Raw genomic sequence first — 19,270 nt, forward strand, 5'->3', positions numbered from 1 at the left:
CTTCAAAGGGGGTTCTTTATTAATGAATGAATGCAATATGAGTAGGCTAAATGCCTGAAAATATCACGACAAGGGAAAAACTTTAAATTACGTTTAAGTCATAGAGATCAGGTACATTTTTACACTGCCAAATGCATTCGTTTTAATTCAACTATGAGGCTGCTGATCACCATTTTCCTTGCAGGGGAAATGAAAAGACAACTATTTCATTCTACTCTCCACTCTTAGTATTTTGAGTGGTAAATGAGCTGAAAAAAAAATCTAATGGGGCTGCTGGTCTTTCAAAGAGGGGAAACCTAATTTTCGGCCTACATCATAAAATGTTTCAATTTATTTGGCTAGTTCACTGGCTAGTTCACCCTTACATCTTTAGCATAGCCTACTGTATGAACTTCAACAGGGAAATGACTGTGGCGCTACGGGAATGTATGAGAAGGAAATCAGTCAGTCGAGCTGCTAATATATGTAGATAATTCTGAACAAACTCGTCTTCGATATGAATGTGTTCTAACACATTTAAAATGTTAACACAATAGTAAATATTTGACCATGATTTTTTTTTATGTTAGAGGAAGCTGAGCTTTCCTTGCAGTCTTACAGAAATCGCCACTGTTTTAAATCTATGTAATCTTTATAAATAAAAAGTAGGCTATGCATTTTTAATATAAAATATACAGAAATCAGTTGTAAAAATGTCATTACAAAACGGAACCCCTCTGCAACTGACGCAAGCAAGCACACAATTTCCCCAGAAATTGTACCCTCTCTAGTTTGTAGTAGCAACACCATACGTCATGCCAGAACACACATTGTTTTTACTTTTATCTGTCGCGCTCCTGAAGCAGCAATTTTATGTGTTCCATGTTGTTGAGACCAAGAAACCCCTTTAGTTCGACATGTGCGTCTATGAAAGATAACCACACATACTCCACACACACCTTAACCACACATTGTGAAAACACACTGGTTGCTTGTACAATACCTCTGTTCGAGAATCCTGTAAATTGATTTGTCTTCAATACAAAGTGGTTGCTTCAGATCTTGTCTCATCATTACCTCATCTCCAACGCACACCTCTCCTGCCCTGAAGATCCTGTCCTTAAAGTAGTGTTCTGGCCGACACTCGTGATTATGTGTGGTGATGAAATACAAACAGCCCCTATACAGTCCTACGTTACCTATACGGTTCTACACATCCACTACCCCTCACCCACATAAATGGTCCTTTGAGACAGATATACATCGCACTCAATCTAGATCAAGATCGATCTTCATGGGTTTGAAGACTACGCTGCACTCCCCAGACGCCCCCCTTTTCATTTTGAAGACTATGAGGTAAATCTCCATGGCCTTGGATATCACTGGCGCGGACATGAAACAGATGACTCACATGAAGGTAGCGGCCGAGAAGACCACCCTCACCTCTCAATATTCTACTTCAATACGCCCGGTGCTGAACTGGGATGCTTCCCTCCACGAAAACGATGCATGCTACGCACCCAAATGTCTGCTGCATGACCAAGAGGAACAGGAACAGCCCCCCAGTCACGTCAAGACAGAGGAGAAGAGAGGTCACGTGATCATCTTACCCCCAGTTATGACCCACACCACGAAACTCAGCAAGGCACAGTTTTCAGAATAGTTAGATGAGATCCAGCGTGAGCGGCGCCTGCTTCAACAGTCTCATCAGCGTATGTCAGCCGACCAGGAAGAATTGAAAGCAGTCCGCTCAAACATGCAACAGCTAGTCAACACTACACACAGCCTCCAACAGTCACAAGAGGCGTCTGACAACCACCTGAAGACAGTGAACATCGATGAGGATGATGACGCCGCTGTGCAACGGAGAGGCAACCAGCAACCAACCTGCGATTGAACTGCTCGACAGACTTATGAGTGAACTGCAAGTCATGAAGATGAGACTTTAGCAGTCAAGCAGAACCAGACAACACCAGATCAGCTGCTGCCAACAGCCTCAGCCTGGAGACCTACCAGGGCTAGCCACCCCATCTATGCTCTTGCGGCTCCCCCGATACAGCTGCCTGCCTGGTCCGGTGTGGCTCCGGCACCACCCAGGTTCACCTCCACGCCATATAAAGTGCCTGTAAACCCACCTGCACGCTGCCAACAGCCTGTTCAGCACCCGCCACCTCCTCAGCGCCCTCTATACACGCCAAGTCAGATGTCCATGTACTCAAGGCCGTCTTATCAGAGCACCAGCTTGGACACAACGTACCGTGGTCCTCGTCCAACCATTCCCCATCTCTCACATCGAAATCCGGATGAGTTCACTCACCTCAAGATCGCCCAAGAGAACTTGTTACCTCCTGACAGCTCAGAACTGTTTAAGTATCACATGCTCACAGACCACCTTAAACTGGAGGAGGCCAAACTGATTGCTGACACTTACCTCAACTCCCAGACACCATTTATGGACACCATGATGGCTCTGAATGAGAAGTTCGGCTGACCGGTTAGCACTGAAGCAAATTGCCACAGTAATGGACTCATCCGACATCAGGCGTGGAGATGTGGCTGCCTTCGAGAAATTCTCTTTTCAGATCCAGACACTGGTGGGTATGAAAACGCTTGGTGCTGATGGAGAAGTGGAGCTGCAGTGCGGTTCCCATGTTGCTCGCCTGCTCAGCAAGTTACCCCACGAGCAGCGAGCGTAGTTCCACAGATGCACGTTCAGTCGGTCAGGTAATACCTACACCCTCAACGACCTAGCTGAATGGCTGAAGTATGAGTCCTGGTGCCAAGATTTTGATGGTCAGCTATCCTCCACATCAGCCAAAGACCACCAGAATACCCCAAAGCCTCACAAGCAATTTGGAAAATTGAAATTCATTAGGAAATGAAACTTCCCAGTAGCTCACCCACCAATGGTAAGCCTTCACCTTACTGTGCCTTCTGTGATAACCGTGAACACCACCTAAGCCAGTGTGTAGCCATAAGGAAATTCAACAAAGACCAGCTGACGGAGTGGATTAAGTCCAACAAAAGATGCTGGCACTGTGTTCGCTCACACCAAGCAGCACAGTGCAATTTAAAGAAGCCCTGCAGGCTGTGCAACAGTCACCATTTACAAGTTCTACGTGATGTAAACACGGGGCAGCAGAAAGGAACAACACAGGCAGTGGTAACTCAGGATAGAGGCGAGGCGCCAACAAGGGTGTTTTATCTCGACCGACCAACAGAGGGCAGTTGGATCCTTCTCAAAGTCGTTCCTGTGTCCCTGCACCATGGCAGCTGCACCCTCAATACATATGCAGTGCTGGACGATGGGTTGGAGAGAACGATGCTGCTGCCGACTGCGACTCAGAAATGAGTCCTCCAAGACACACGAGAAACCCTTCCTTTACATACCATCAGGCAGGACACGCAAACCCTCCAGGGCAACTGTGTCTCCTTCCTCATCTCAACCAAAGCTTGGCCCAAGACCCGCTATCGCATCACCAACGCCTTCACAGCAGCTCGCATCGACCTCGCTGATCATACTTACCCAATAGAATCACTCCAGAAGATGTATAAGCATCTGTCCGGGCTACCCCTCCAGCAGTTCAAGAAGATCAAACCACTACTGCTCATAGGCAGTGTTAAAAAGGCAATAGTAGTTAGTTGTTAAGTTGCCCAGACGGAGCAGATTTTGGATAATGACCATGTTTGGTAATTGTGTTGGTCATGTGACTCCACTCCACACTGTATAATTTAGGTTTGCTTCACGGCACGAATAGATGGAGTGGCAGTTTGTTTCGAGTAATAATTACTCATAAATGTACGGGACACTGTCGAATTTGTGTGCGTCCATGTATACTTAAGTTTGACTTTGTATGTCGTCATTATATGTTCGTGACAGTTTACCTTGCTCATAATTGTAATGACGAGTGTAATTTGTTTAACCTAGCATGATGGTACTGTTCGTGAACTCACTTAGCATAAACTGCTAATGTACAAAGTGAGTTTTGAAGTTTACCGATGCTTTTGAGTGGTCTTTCATTTAGCGTACATGCCCTTGTTGTTCTTAAATTAAGCTAGTAGCATGTCTTTACTTAATAGGTTGAATTCTTACAGTTAGTTCCCTGTATAATTTCATATTTCAATGTTAATACAGGGTTGTGTATTAACATATATTTCTGTTTGTACTTTACTTTCAGAACCACACACGCACTCACCTACCTACATTTCATTCCTCATTTGTGTTAATACAATACAAAGTGTTTATAATCAATCTCAGTGATCACAAATGTCCAGATCCCCCCTCCCCCCTATATATATATATATATATATATATATTATATATAACAGGCAGTGACCACCCACACCTCATCACTCCCACTGAGCCTGTGCATTTGAGACCTCCCGGCGGCCCTGCTGACAACCACACCCGGCTGGGCTGGACATTACAGGGGCCCCTCCAGTGTCATCTGCCGACTGAACAGCCCACAACAGTGTCTGTTGACCTCTGTCCCACCTCAGGTGAGCGAGCTAATGAAACATGTAGAGAAACTCTAGCAGACTGATGTCATACCCCTTAGGAGCAGCAAGGTGGTGACACGCTCACAGGAAGACAACTTAGCCGTCAGCCTCCTAGAAGACAAAACCACCCGTGTGGAGGTTGATGGCATATTGCGCTATGCAACCCCACTGCTGCGCCGCAAAAATATGCCAAGCTACCCCTGACCCCGTCATGTCTAGCTTGAGAGGAGTAGAGAGAAGACTCCAGAGAGACCCCAAAAAGGCCAAGGTGTACCGAGTAGAGATGGAGAAGTTGATCCAGGCCGGGTCAGTTGTCAAGCTGGACCCATCAGAACAAGGGAGATGAGGTATGGTACATTATTGAGTTGAGCTAAAACTTAGTCTCTTGGGTAGAGCTGAAGGGTCAGCAGTTAGATAACTAGCTTAAACTGGTCAAAGAGTAGCTAGCCAGTGAGTCATTTTCGGTTTCAGGGTACTCAGGGTATTCTTTTGTTTGACAGTAATTGGGGGCGTTGTATCTGTGCATTACCATATTTAAGCCGGCTAGCACTACAGAGGCAGCCTCGGCGCACAAAGACTCGGTCGAACAAAGACAGGGAGTCTACCGGCGGGAGTCCACCGAGGAAGGCCGACGTGGCAAATCACCTCTTCTGATGAGTATCAACCTATTCATATTTAGATTATATTCTACCTAGAACTTATTCATAGCTAGCATGTGTTTCCTGAGCATTCCTGTTCATTACACTACCCGTAGACATAGATGTTTCAACAAAGTATATACGGTCAACCTCTAACCTTCAGTACCTATCCAGATCTTCTCCACCTGCCCTCTCTCTTTCTTTAGGGCTCTGGAACTGCCAGTCTGCTGTGAACAAGGCAGACTTCATCCCGGCGTTTGCATCTCATGCTGCTCCTTATGCCCTCGCACTGACAGAGACGTGGATCCGCCCAGAGAACACTGCAACTCCAGCTGCTCTCTCCGTCAACCACTCCTTCGCTCACTCACCTCGCTCAACCGGGCGGGGTGGTGTGACAGGTTTGCTTCTTTCCCCACATATTAAATACACATCCACACCACTCTCTGTTACTGCCAAATAATTTGAACACCATTATGTGATGCTAACTGATCTTATCACAGCATGCTTAATTGTTCTTTATCGCCCACCACGACCGCTAGCCGACTTTGTGGAGGAGCTGGACATGCTCCTCAGCGTCCTCCCGGATGATAGAACCCGCTGATAGTCCTTGGGGACTTAAACATACACCTCCAAGGAACGCAGGCTGTCGACTTCTTGTCTCTCCTGACTTCCTTCGACCTGGCACTGCTGAGCACACCGGCGACCCACAAGGCAGGCAAACAGCTAGACCTCATCCTGACACGTAACTGTATCACTGACTTAACCTCTGTAACCCCACTGCATATTTCTGATCACTACTTTATCCAATTCTCTGTCTCTCTCCCTCCAACTCCTCCTACCTCCCCTCGCAACCTCCGCTCCCTATCCCCCTCCCATTTCTCCTCTATTGTAACATCCTCCCTCCCATTGACGAGTTCTCGTCCCACCCAACTAACACTGCCACTGACACCCTGTTAACCACTTTAACTGCATCACTTGACTCTCTCTGTCCCCTGTCAACCAGGCCTACACAATCTTCTCCCTCCTGCCCGTGGCTCACGGATGTTATTCGTGAAGAACGGTCCACTTTTCGAGCAGCTGAGAGGAGATGGTGCAAGTCCAAAGACACTCCACAGAGACTGCCCTCCTTTTAGTCACCACTGTCCTCCAGTCTGCCAGAGCGGCTTCAAGCTCATCCATCATTCTGCTGGACCTTTCTGCAGTGTTTGATACGGTTAACCACCCGATCCTGCTCTACAGACTTTCTGAGATGGGCATTACTGGCACTGCACTCCAGTGGATCTCATCCTACCTGTTGGGAAGATCCTACCAGGTCTCCTGGGGAGGCAAACTGTCAGACCCTCGCCAGCTCTCCACTGGTGTCCCACAGGGCTCCGTCTTAGGACCCCTCCTCTTCTCTCTGTACACCACCTCACTCAGACCAATCATCACTTCCCATGGCTTCTCCTACCACTGCTACGCTGACGACACGCAGCTGTACCTGTCGTTCCTCCCGACCGATCCGGGCATCCCAGCTAGGATTGACTCCTGCCTCGCAGACATCTCCGCCTGGATGACCGAGCACCACCTCCAGCTGAACCTCACCAAAACAGAACTTCATCATCCCGGCCAAACCCTCCATCTTCCACGACCTCTCAATCACTCTGGGATCTGCGACGGTGACCCCCTCATCCTCTGCCAGGAACCTTCGGTTCATGGATGATGAGCTCTCCCTCACGGCCCACATTGCTGCAGTGTCCCGGTCGTGTAGATCACCCTCTACAACATCCGGAAGATCAGGAGATACTTGTCTGAGCACTCCACCCAGCTGCTTGTCCAAGCACTTGTCCTCTCCAAGTTGGACTACTGCAACTCGCTGCTCGCCGGTCTCCCAGCATGCGCAACCCGCCCTCTTCAGAGGATACAGAATGCAGCGGCACACCTGGTCTGCAACCTACCCAGACGCTCCCACGTTACTCCGCTCCTCATCTCCTTCCACTGGCTACCCATCACGGCTCGCATCAGATTCAAGACCCTGGTACTGACCTTCCGAGCAGTGAACGGGACTGCACCCGACTACATCAAGTCTCTCCTGTAGCCTTACATCCCCACCCGCCACCTACGGTCTTCTTCAGACAACCGCTTGGTGGTCCCACCGCTCAAGACCGCCCGGTCCCAACACAAGCTCTTCTCCTGCCTGGCCCCCTAAGTGGTGGAATCAACTCCCCACCTCCATCAGAGACACAGACTGTCTCTCCACCTTCAAGAGAAGGCTCAAGACGCACTTGTTCCGGGAGTACAACGGTACTACTTAGGAATGGTTTGCTGAACCCAATGCTAGTTTCCTCAAGGATCACAATGACTCTTGCTTCGAGACTTGTTGCTCTTGTTGGTTAGTGGCAACTGATTTAAACTGTTGTATTTGCTGCAAAATATTCTAGTTTAGTTAATCTTATTTTTATTTTTACTGCTGCTGCTTTTTCTACAGGTACACTTGCACTTAGAGATTCATGTTGTTTAAATTGTAACTTGCTTAACTACATGCTCTTATGGTTCTTTCCTTTGGCACTTATTTTTTGTCTGTTCACAATGTGTGCTTCTTGTTTTGGCTAACCGCAATGCTTTGGGGCTATCTTATTGTTGTTATTATCAGTGACCTATGCACTTTGTAAAGCTCTCTCTTGGAAGTCGCTTTGGATAAAAGCGTCTGCTAAATGAATAAATGTAAATGTAATGTACATCCCCCCCACCACCTAGTTTGCCATAATGGCAAACACCGCCATGGAATTAAACTGTTCATTCCAATATCGAGGGCACAACCTGAATGACTACCTCTTACCTGGGCCTACTCTGGGGGCAATGCTGCTGGGAGTCCTCCTCAGATTCCGGGAACACGCAGTTGCCATAAGTGGAGACATAAAGGGCGTGTTCCGCAAGTTCGTCTGCTCCCTGAAGACCGCCGTCTCCTGCGCTTTGTGTTGCGCGACCTGCACCAAAATGAGCCGGCAGCAGTATATGACTGGCAGGTACTCCCCTTTGGCACCACGTGTAGTCCGTGCTGTGCCACGTTTGCCGTGCAACGTCATACATGAGAAAACAGACAGCCAGAAGATGAGGTGAGGAACTCCATTGAAAAATGCTTCTATGTGGATAATTGCCTCCAGAGTCTTCCCTCCACCACCGCAGCACGTGACCTAGTAGACAAGCTAAGAGCCCTTCTGTCCTCAGCTGGCTTTGTGCTCCGCCAGTGGGCCAGCAATGAACCTAGCATCATTAGCCACCTTCCCAAAGATGCTAGGTCCAACAGTGCTGAACTCTGGCTCGCACAAGACAGCACGGACAGTCCTGAGTCCACGCTAGGCCTCAGCTGGCACTTCTCTACTGAGGCGCTGGGGTACAAACATCGTCCAGTCCAGTATGGTGAGCCCACCATGCGCAATATCTACAAGGTGCTCGCCAGCCAATACGATCTCTTAGGTTTTATCCTGCCGTACACTACAAGAGCCAAGATGCTGGTGAGATGCCTGTGGGACAAGCACAGAGGATGGGATGACACCCAGCTGCCTCCATACCTTGTCAAGCAGTGGAGAGACTGGGAAGAAGGGCTGCGCTTCCTCCCTTAAGTAAGCCTCACTCGTCCATACCTACCCAAGGATATCGCTGCCTCAGGGAGAGAAAAATAGCTGCACATATTTTGTGACGCATCTGAGCAGGCCAATGGGGCGGTGGCATATCTTAGAAAGATGGACAATGACATCACCGTACACCAGGCCTTGTTGGCCCAATCCAGGGTAGCTCCAAGACGTTTGCACTCAATGCCCCGACTGGAGCTGTGTGGTGCACTCACAGGAGCCCAGCTCTCCAAACTCCTTAGTGATGAGCTCAAGAGATTAAGAGGACAGTCATGTGGACCGACTCTACAACAGTGCTGACCTGGCTGCGATCGGAATCTTGCCATTTCAAGGTCTTCGTTGGCACTCGTGTAGCTGAGATTCAAGAACTGACCAGCACAGATGGCGATACGTCGACTAGACTACGTCCACTCGTGGCAAAGGTCTTCAGGATCTGGTAAGACTCAACAGATGTAGTCAAAGGCCCCCCTTTCTGCTTAGGGATCCTAATCGGTGGCCTGACGATCCTACCAGTGCAGTCAGAGATCCTCAGACGCTACTGAGTCGCGCAAGTCAACTTTCTGTGATGTGGCATCAGCCGTAAATCAGTCAAATTCAGACCTACACCAATACAGCACATGGAAGGAACTGCTACAAGCCACTGTCCAGGAGCTACATGGGGCGGCTACAGAGGAGAGCTGCGCTAATGCAGAGGATTACAGCCAGGCTGGGAGACTTATCCATAGCAGGGATCAGCGTGACAGCTTCCCTGAAGAACTCTGTCTCCTTAAAGCTGGAAAAACCTGTTCAACGCAGAAGCCGCCTCCTGAACCTGTCCCCAGAGCTGGACGACATTCGAGAACTCATCAGGGTCAGTGGTCGTCTCCGCCGGTCAGAAGATCTGATCTACACCAGCCTACACCCTGTGGTCCTGGATCCCTCAAACCCAGTGACCTGCCTCCTCATACAGGACTTTGACAGTCGTCTGAGGCACCCAGGACCAGAACGTGTCTTGCTGAAATCCGACGCATGTACTGGATTTTGCGGGGAAGAGAAGCAGTCCGTCGCTTCCAAAGAAATTGTGCAGAATGCCGCCGTTGGAAAGCTAAGCCAACATTCAATGACTGCTTCGGGCCGTTTGTGGTCAAAGTGGGGTGGCGCACAGAAAAGAGGTGGGGAATAATATTTAAATGCCTCACTGTCAGGGATGTACCCTGGACATCCTGACCTCAATTGACACTGACTCCTTTCTAATGGTCCTGGGTAGGTTTATAGCTAGGAAGGGAACCCCTGCCAAACATTATTCAAAGTTGGTGCTCCTCACTTCGGGGGAGTGTGGGAGCGGGAGATTCGGTCCGTGAAGACTGCCCTGTACACCAGTCGGTGCACAGCCCTTGCAGGAAGAGGTCCTCCGCACCGTCCTCATTGAAGTGGAAGGGATCCTGAACTCCAAACCGTTGGGCTACATTACATCTGATGTCAGCGATCCGACCCTGTGACACCCAACTGCCTGCTGATGGGGCGGCCTGACGGCTCCCTGCCTCAGATCGTTTACCCCAAGGAGGAGCTTCTCAGTTGCCGGCTGTGGAAGCATGTGTAGTGGTTTTGGAAACCTGTATTAAGGAAAAGGCCTGAAGCAGGTTAGCCCAGAATAGTAAACCCATTTTAGTATTTAACACAGAGCAGGCTGACGCTGGGCTTGTGAGATTGCCAACAGCCACAGGGCGTATCCTTATATGTGCCTGCCCGGGGGTCCGATTGACAGCAGGAGAATGCTCTGTTCCCTACTGATACCTCCACAGGTCAGGGTGACATGGAACAGCAGCTGTGGGAGGGAAGAGGGGGGGAAGTTTGCCCTATGAAAAATGAATCAACATGTATTGTGAAATAGGCCTATCTGTGTATCCGGTTACCAACAAAATATTTGTGTGACGTACATATCTTGTATAAATATCCCTCTGTACCATTTTGAAGGCGGGTTGTCTCTGGAGCTGAGACCGCCTAGTGAATGTATTCCAAGGTCCTGGCACAATAAAGTATACCTTTTGTTATAACCATCTTTAATTAAGAGACTAAGTTTTTGTCTAATCATTTCGCCTTGGACCAAAGAGAGAACAAATTTGAGTCCACAACACATGCACAAGTACTTGCTGACCACTTTTGGGCTCGTTTAATTTGACTGTACTTACCTCGACTGAAGGCCTGACCCAAGTGGAAGTAATCTCAGGCCGACGTCACAGAGGGCTCTGTGGCGATGATTGTGGACCCCCAGCTGCCTAGGGCCTTGTGGCCTACTGGGCACATCATCAAAGTTCACCCCAGTCCTGATGGACACATCAGGTCAGCAGACGTGAAGGTCAAGGACAGAATGTACACTCGACCGGTTGCCCAGCTGGTTATCCTACCTGCCCTTCCAGCTGAAGATGACAGTCACCCTTTGGGTAATGTTTAGACGAGTACAGTCTAACCTTTGGCGTGGTTCAAATGTACTATAGGGGTTTTCAAAGTGCTCAGGGGTGCCGCGGAATGGCCCAAGGCTTGATCATTTAATTATTATTTTTTTTTATTGATATTATATCAATACAAATGTGTAGGCTATTTGCGACTCAACAATCAGCTACAGTTCACAGTTGATTCAGGGATTAACGTCAACAACAGTTCTTTCGTTGACTTTGTTTGTTATTCCGTATTGACAGCAGATGGAGGAGTGCAGGTAGGGGCAATGGATACTTTTTTAAAGAGAATGCATCCACCTCCACAGGAACAGACATCGGAATCTAAATCAGCAAGGAGAAAAAAAAGGCATAACGACTCTCCAGTAGGTAACGTGCCCCACACCAGTAGCCTATGCCTGGTCTGCAGGGAGTTGTTAGCTAATGCAGCCATGGTGCCCAGCAAATTGGCAAGGTACCTGGAGACCAAGCACCCAGCACACCAGAACAAAGATATTGAATATTTTAAAAGACTTAAAACACAGAATACCACTCAGAGCGAACATATGCTTTCTACCGTGCGTGTATGTGAAGGCACAAAAGGCTTGTTATTTTAGTTGACGAGTTGTTTGCTAAATCTAAAAAGCCACACACTTTAACAGTCGCTCATATTACCAGCCTGCAAAAAAGGATGAGGTAATGCTAAGGCCAGATGCTGCAAAATAAAAAATCCCCCTCTCTGATAACACGATCAAACGTCACATTGATGATATGTCGGAGGACATGAAATCTGTATACTGTATGAAAAACTATGGCTAGGGTTGAAATTTGCGCTTCAAATAGACTCCACTGATGCTAGTGGCCTTTGCCAGCTGATCGCTAACTTGAGATATGTGGATAAGGACAATGGACAAATTTACAGATAACTTTTTAGTTAGCAAAGAACTGGACAACCATGCTACCATTACATTTATGCATTCAGACGCATTTATCCAAAGCGACTTCCAAACGAGGGTTTTACAAATGTGCATAGGTCACTGATCATAACATTGAAATAGTCCCAAACATTGCGGGTAGCCAAAACATGAATCATACATTGTGAAAACTAAAAACGTCCCAAAGGGAAGAACCATAAGAGCATGTAGTTGAACAAGTTACATCTTGCATTGAACATGTTAGGAGATGAGGTACCCAGGGTGACAGTGATATAATTGTGACAGGGACAGACTGTTTATATTCTGTTAACTATTCATTCAAAAGTTCAAATAAAAGAGTTAAAGTAAAGAGAGTGGTTCATTTGAATATAACAAAAATGAGATAAACCTCACTTTCTCAATGTAATACCTATAATAAAAGCAGTTAGGCCTATAGCCTATTTAACATATCACAAGGTCAAATCAAATGGCATAAAGTACAAATATGACACAAAGGAAGTTGAGAGTAAAAAGTAAAAAATAGGGGTGCCGTGGATGGAGAGAGATATGTTTAGGGGTGACATGAGCCAGAAAAGTTTGGAAACCACTGATGTACTATGTACATTCGGGGGAGGCTGTACAAAAGGCTCTGGACTTTAATATGTTATTTCTCCTTTTCATGTTGAATGACTCTTAATTTGTAGTAGCAACACCATATGTCATGCCAGAGAAAGAAAGCACATAGTTTTTACTTTTATCTGTGGCGCTCCTGAAGCAGCAATTCTGTGTTCCATGTTGTTGAGACCAAGAAACCCTGTTAGTTCGACGTGTACGTCCATGAAAGATAACCACACATACTCCACACACACCTTAACCACACACTGTGATAACGCACTGGTTGCTTGCAACATACTAAATACCTCTGTTAGAGAATCCTGTAAATTGATTCATCTTCAATACAAAGTGGTTGCATCAGATCTCATCTCATCATTACCTCATCTCCAACATGCACCTCTCCTGCCTTGAAGATCCTGGCCTCCAACTGAAGTTGTGTTCTGGCCGACATTCAAGATTGTGTGTGGTGATAAAATACGAACAGCCCCTATCCAGTCCTACCCTACCTATATGGTTCTACACATCCACTAACCCTCACCCACACATTGACAACATTGTATTCAGAATATTAAATATTTTTTATAACACTTTTTAAAGTGTGATTGTGTCAAGGTGTTCATGAGATGCAAAGCTTTCGTAAACTTGCAAATTTTGCCAGCCATCTTCTCTGCACCAAATAGGCCAAGCTTCCACAACAGATGCTGTGTGCATGGAGGGGAGGGGCTGTATGTGTATGTGAGAGAGACGTGTGAGTGACGGAGGGAGAGCAGGGAAAGGAAATGCAGCTGAACGAATACGCTGCGTGTTTTAAATAGCGACAACAAAATAAACAAAGTAGAATAATGAAACGCGATATGTGGCGGTCTGCGTTGATTCTGTGGCGCACCACCACAAATTAGTCTGTGTGGAAAACACTGGTATATGCTGAACTAAAATGTAAGAACTGTTAGTCAACATTCTCAGAACCTGGACTTTCTAAACTGTATGTTCTCAACCAAAATATGGGATATTTGTGTCAATGTGATTGTAGCAGACAGACTCCCAAGACAACAGGTACTGGATCCAAGTGCAGACTTATTTAGGCGTGGTCGGACAAGCAGGGGTCATACACAGTCAGAGAGGAAATCCAAAAGGGTAGTCCGGTCACAGGCGTAGGTCAAACAGGTGCGGACTGGGCAATGAAGGCTAGGCTTGGGCAAGTTCCACAGGACAGGCAAGGGTCTGAAACACGGCGTCTAGGAATAGTTCAGATGAAGCAGATACAAAGTCGGGGGCAAACACAAGGTCAGTATATCACAGGGTCTATCTGTATATTGCTTAGAATGTTACTCTACTGTTAACAAGACTCAGCACAGAGTGAAGGGAGTGACTGGCTTAAATACAGAGCAGAAGGGAGTGGACTGATTGGTTTCATTGTTTGCAGGTGTGAAGAGGGAGTACCCTCTTAGTACTCTGGTGATGCTGATCTGAGACAGGGGGACCTGATTGTCACAGTGATGAAAAGGGAAAAGAAGGTAAATCCCCAACCAGATTTCAGACAAATCCCTGCCTGAACTAGAAAATTACACTCCTCTCTTTGGTCCTATCTATCTATCTCTCATCTCTTCCTTTTTTTATTGTGAAGACTAAAAGATTGATAATATAGAGTTTTGCTGTTCTTCCTATTACTGCATGTTTTATCCAGTAATAGGCATGCCCATGCATGAGAATGTTATATAACATCATGATACGTAGTTGGGCCCAGATTCCTGAAAATGTTGGTCATACGATGCTCGCAGAGCTGCATGCACATACAACGTGATTATTCTTAATTGTTTCCCAAATCAGCATATGAAACCTACATTTGCAAACGTTGCGTTTTTTGGCCATGGCCAACCCACAGATTGCGCACGCTGTGATAGCCTACTTCAGTTTACGTATTTCCGAAACTTGCAGGTCATCGGGTAATCAGCGCCTTTCTCCGTCCACTATACCGCACATTGCGAGCATTTAAACGCGCAATTGAATGAGCCTCCTCTCTTTCTATCATAGATCAGCCACCAAAGTCAAAACAGGATGACTGTTTGAAATGATACTGATGCCAACCTTTGTAATGTAGCGAGGAGTTTAACAACTGCTGGAATGGAATGTGAACGCTGAGTCAGAGATTTGATGTAATCTTTGATTTCTTCCAGTAACTGTAATATTGCATGGCTGCTTAATCTGTAATGCTTAATGATTTTGTGTTCACTCAACTCAAAAAGTGTGCTCTTGCTCGGGTTACGGCTGCCATTTCACCAAGAGGCATATGCGCATCCTGGTTTACGCCTGCTTTAAACAGGCGGAGAATTTTTACCGCTAAATAGAAGTGCACTTTTTTGTACATGCCGCGGAATACATAATTTGGCGCACTTTACGCATCCCCTCCCATCTCTTTTTGGAAAACTCCCACTTTCCCCTTGACCCTCCCGTGAATGCATATGCATGACACGGAAAAGTGCAATTTGCCATTTTCAGTTGCTGCGACAGGCAGTCTGCGCTTTTACCTCAGTGCGGCATGTTAGTACATACCTCGCCGTGCTTTTACGTGCAAATTACAAAACAAAAATACGCCTAAAGTGGGCGGAAAAGCGTTAGTACATGAGGCCCTCAGACTTTTAGTTGACTGGAACTTGACTAGACTAAAAAGAGTATGAACGTGACTAAAACTAATAAAAACTAAAATGACAGCTTCACAAAAAGACGAGACTAAAACTACAATTAAAAAAGAGCACCAAAAACAACACTAGTCTGTTACATATCAGTTGTGGTCAGATCAGATCTGAACCCACATAAAGATGAGGATGATTGATAGAGGAGAGGGGAGCTATCTGTAATGCTAATCAAAGCAGTGTCTTCTTACATAAACTGTCAGGCTGCAATTATCAGAGCTGCAGCTGGGTAAATGTGCTGATGTGTCCTATTCTCAGTCCTAATAACCCTACCGTGCCCCCAGCTCACCAAGGCCTTAGTTACTGCAGATGTACTGTATGGCTGTAGACAGCAGATCTGTATGAAAACAGTCAGGAAGGTAATATACATTGTGAATTACTGTGAATCTCTTTCAAGATCATTTTACAGACATGGGCTGAGTTGAGAAATTGTGATAACTTTCTTTTAGAACTGTCCTGTCTCTCCTACTCTGTACTGTTCTATTTTGTCAAGGAGATGATGAGTTGCCATTACGGCACACTGCCAGCCCAGAATCTGTTCAGGTTAAATGTCACAGGTGTCATTGTGCTGTTTGTCTTTTGCTTCTCACTTCAGGATTCAATCTCAGGTCCACTCACTCACACACCTTACAAACCACTTTTGTAAACAGATTTCTGCCTGATTGCATGGATGGGCAGTTTAATACAGATGAGTGTTTAAACAATTCAACTTGGTTACACATACTACCACTTTTCTTACTTTTGCAGCAGATAACGTTTGCATCTGCTATTTTAAAAGTTAATAAAGAGTGATATTGAAGTAAGGTTAAACCTGAAGAAAATTACAAATACTGCTGTTACTATCATTTAAGTTCACTTATTTTCTGCTCTGGATGCTTTGGTGTAGGGGCAACATCTGCCATCTGTTGGATTGAGAACTGCTGGTCTGCTGGTTGTTTCACCTGAGTGAACACCTCCTAGCTCTTAAGGCCAAATGAAAAAAGGAAAGGGGAGGATAGGAGAAAAATAGGCTTGAGGACAGATGTAAAGATATGAGAGGAGAGATATCCATTGTCTATGTTTTGATGATTCAGATGGTTTGGTTTGTCTTCTTAGTGATGTTAGTAGATTGGCTTTTTGTTGGTTTCTTATGGTGACTACCGACCTCTGACCTTCTGGTCAAACAAAATCACTATGCTCCTGCGTGATGCATCAATATGCTGCCCTGCAACAGTAAGTATCTCTCCAATTTGCTTCCCTCTTCTGTACTCCAGAATGGTGTTTCTGCTCTTTAGTAGTGGAAACCTATAGGCTGTCCTCAGACCATTCAATCAGATATTTTAGTCTAGGTTGACGCTTGAATTTTAGGTTTGGGAGTGATATATGCTTTCATTGTGTGTCTGTAGTGCTTAATGCAGCGGATAACAGATAGATATTTATTTTTATAAGATCATTACTCCAAATGAGTGTGTAGACTAGCTTCATATCTCCAGCGCGTTTTTTGGGCTGAGAGACAAGCGGATGTGTTTAATCTACCGCGCAGGCCTATTGTGCTAATCTAATTATATTCCTATTTTATTCCGATTTATCAAATTCACCAGCGCCATTAAGATTACTGTTGCACAGCTTTGCATGAACTCTGTCGCTTATCTATCGTCATACCAACGGCCCTTGGTGGCAGGAGGTAAATTCAGCAACATCTGGGAAAAATTCGCCAGCTGGTTTTCAATGCGCAAGGAGGAGGAGGGAGGCTGTCGTTCAACTGTGGCCAGTGGCAGTCACTGTGCCGTCTGATTGGACGCAGAGAGAACTCGGAAGGAAAAACTGAACCCCCTTCACGCGGTTACATCGCTCCATGTAACCGCGATTACAGGATTACTGCCTCCTTAGGCAGCGAAAACACAGCGAAACATTGCTTTACGCAAGGTTCTGTGGACAGCAAGTCACCGGTCCGGTATCTTTGCTGCATGCACGGGGCGACTGTCATATCAGAGCCTTTCAAATGGGCACCTTAACAGAGTCAACAGGAAACACACCAGCTTTGTTTTATCCTCTGAATAATTCAGCAGAATGGATTAATGGACAGTGGAAACGATTAAATCCCCGTAGTTACCCTGCAGACCTGGACGCAGGTATTGTGATTTACAACTGTTGAACAACAGGACACGGGACCAAATTGGAACATGGAAACAAACTCGCGAAAATTTACCGTCCGGAGATGGTTTTCTGTATACCTTCATAAGAAATCACGATCCAAAAACTCTAGTCTCTGCAAATTAGAGGTTTGTATTGTATTCCATTGTTGGTGGAACTAGTTTAGACATACTATGCAGCATCTTGGAAAAATGTTGGTGTGCATGGCCAAATACTTGAATGTGTTGCGAATTGAATAATGTTTTGGTTTATTCAACCAATCACTATTAACACGTGTTCAGCCTACCTCTCTGTTTCCGTTATTACCAATGTTGTTGTAGGTATGTCCTATTTTTAGCCGTCTCTTGATGAGGCTGGCCTGTCAGGTAATAGAGGCTGATGAGTCATTCTCAGCTTGTAGAATTTCGACAATATACATATTTCTGAGGAAGATTGTGATAAATTACACCATATCAAAGAAGTATGGAATGCCGGTTTAATTTGTGGACTAGCTGTTGTATACTGTAGGTGCCTTACAGTTACTGCATCATTACAGTCCTTGAAACAGTATGACAAGTGCAAGTCCATGGTTCAAGTCCTATACTGCAGGAGCATTGCTTCACTGATCTGAAACTGGTCTGACATGAGATGTCCTTGTGATATATTGGCTGACATGTGACACCACAATTTGATTCCTGTTGGGAACACATGCTATGTGCTCCTGAATGACAACATGTTTGCGTGCAGTGTTTTCTTTATTAGTGTGTTTGCTGAAAGCAAAGATACGACTGTTATTCTGCATACTTATTGTTGGAATGCTGCTTCAGCAACTTCAGCTACTAAAACTAATATTATTGTTACGACTACTTCTTCTGCTACTTCTACAGTTTAACAGTTCAGCTTTCAGCTTCTCCCGCATTGTATTTCAGCTCTTAGCTTTGTTAGATGATGCTATAGACTTATATACAGTAGACACAGCAAGCCTGCTCTTTCAAGATGGGTCCCCATTCATATCTATGAAAAGTGCTCAGTGGCACAGTGAGGCAAGCGAGAGCGCGAAACGGACCATGCCATCTTTCCAGTTCCGGCTCGTCCGGTCTTGCGCACAATAGTGGCTCGCCATAACATGCGACAATATCACTTTTTAAATAAGGCTACAATTGGGTGTGCTTGCCTTTGACAAGAGCGCAACCTTTGTTCTCTCACATATATATTTCTTATTATTGTTTTTCTGTTTTTCTTTATAATTATTATCATTGTTGGAATGCTGCTTCTTTCATCTAGAGCCACCATTTAAACTTTAAAATGTTGACAAAACCCTAAACTATTTTTAAATAATTCAGCTTTTCGATATCTGCTCAACTTTTTTCAATATCACTGATTATGTTTCAGGACTTTTTCAAACCGTTTCTGAGATTTACATGGGTGTGTACGTGAAAGCCGAGAGTGCACTCTGAACGCTTAGAGTGGAGGTGGAGCATCGGATGTTGTTGAAAAAATATTTATAGTTTGCCAGCATTGCCACAATTTTCGCTCTTCATGCTTCGTTTTTGGATCAATAGTGTGAATCATTATTTTTTTAAATTAATTTCAACTTTCAGCTTGCGGGTATTTTCTCATTTCTGTATTTTCAGCCATTTAAAAAAATATATTTCAGATTTCAGCATTCCAACACATTTTCAGCAGGAAATGTATGTTCTAGTTCCAACTTCTTAGTTCTTCCGTAGGTTTTTCGGTCTTTAACTAGTCCTGCATACTTTCATTGATTCCTACAATTTTCACATTATCCCACAGCTCATC

At 45.6% G+C, this 19,270-nt stretch overlaps 1 protein-coding gene across 4 annotated transcripts in view; it reads left to right on the forward strand.

The window, feature by feature from the left end:
* The first annotated feature begins 10,698 nt into the window (after positions 1-10,698).
* The window catches only part of rps6ka2 (ribosomal protein S6 kinase, polypeptide 2), a 254,687-nt gene continuing 246,115 nt past the window's right edge, over positions 10,699-19,270 (forward strand). For 3 of the 4 annotated variants that reach the window (XR_014724671.1, XM_084667190.1, XM_084667192.1), the window contains exon 1: positions 17,113-17,619. Coding sequence is in view for 3 of the 4 variants with exons in the window: in XM_084667190.1 (XP_084523316.1) it covers positions 17,521-17,619 (99 nt within the window). In the remaining variant the exon portion in view is untranslated. Of the gene's footprint in view, positions 11,149-14,091; positions 14,183-17,112; positions 17,620-19,270 lie in introns of those variants that run through there. The other variant, XM_084667191.1, reaches the window with a different exon arrangement.

Source organism: Hypomesus nipponensis, chromosome 11 (assembly GCF_054491055.1).
Source record: "Hypomesus nipponensis isolate SF chromosome 11, ASM5449105v1, whole genome shotgun sequence".
NCBI lineage: Eukaryota > Metazoa > Chordata > Actinopteri > Osmeriformes > Osmeridae > Hypomesus > Hypomesus nipponensis.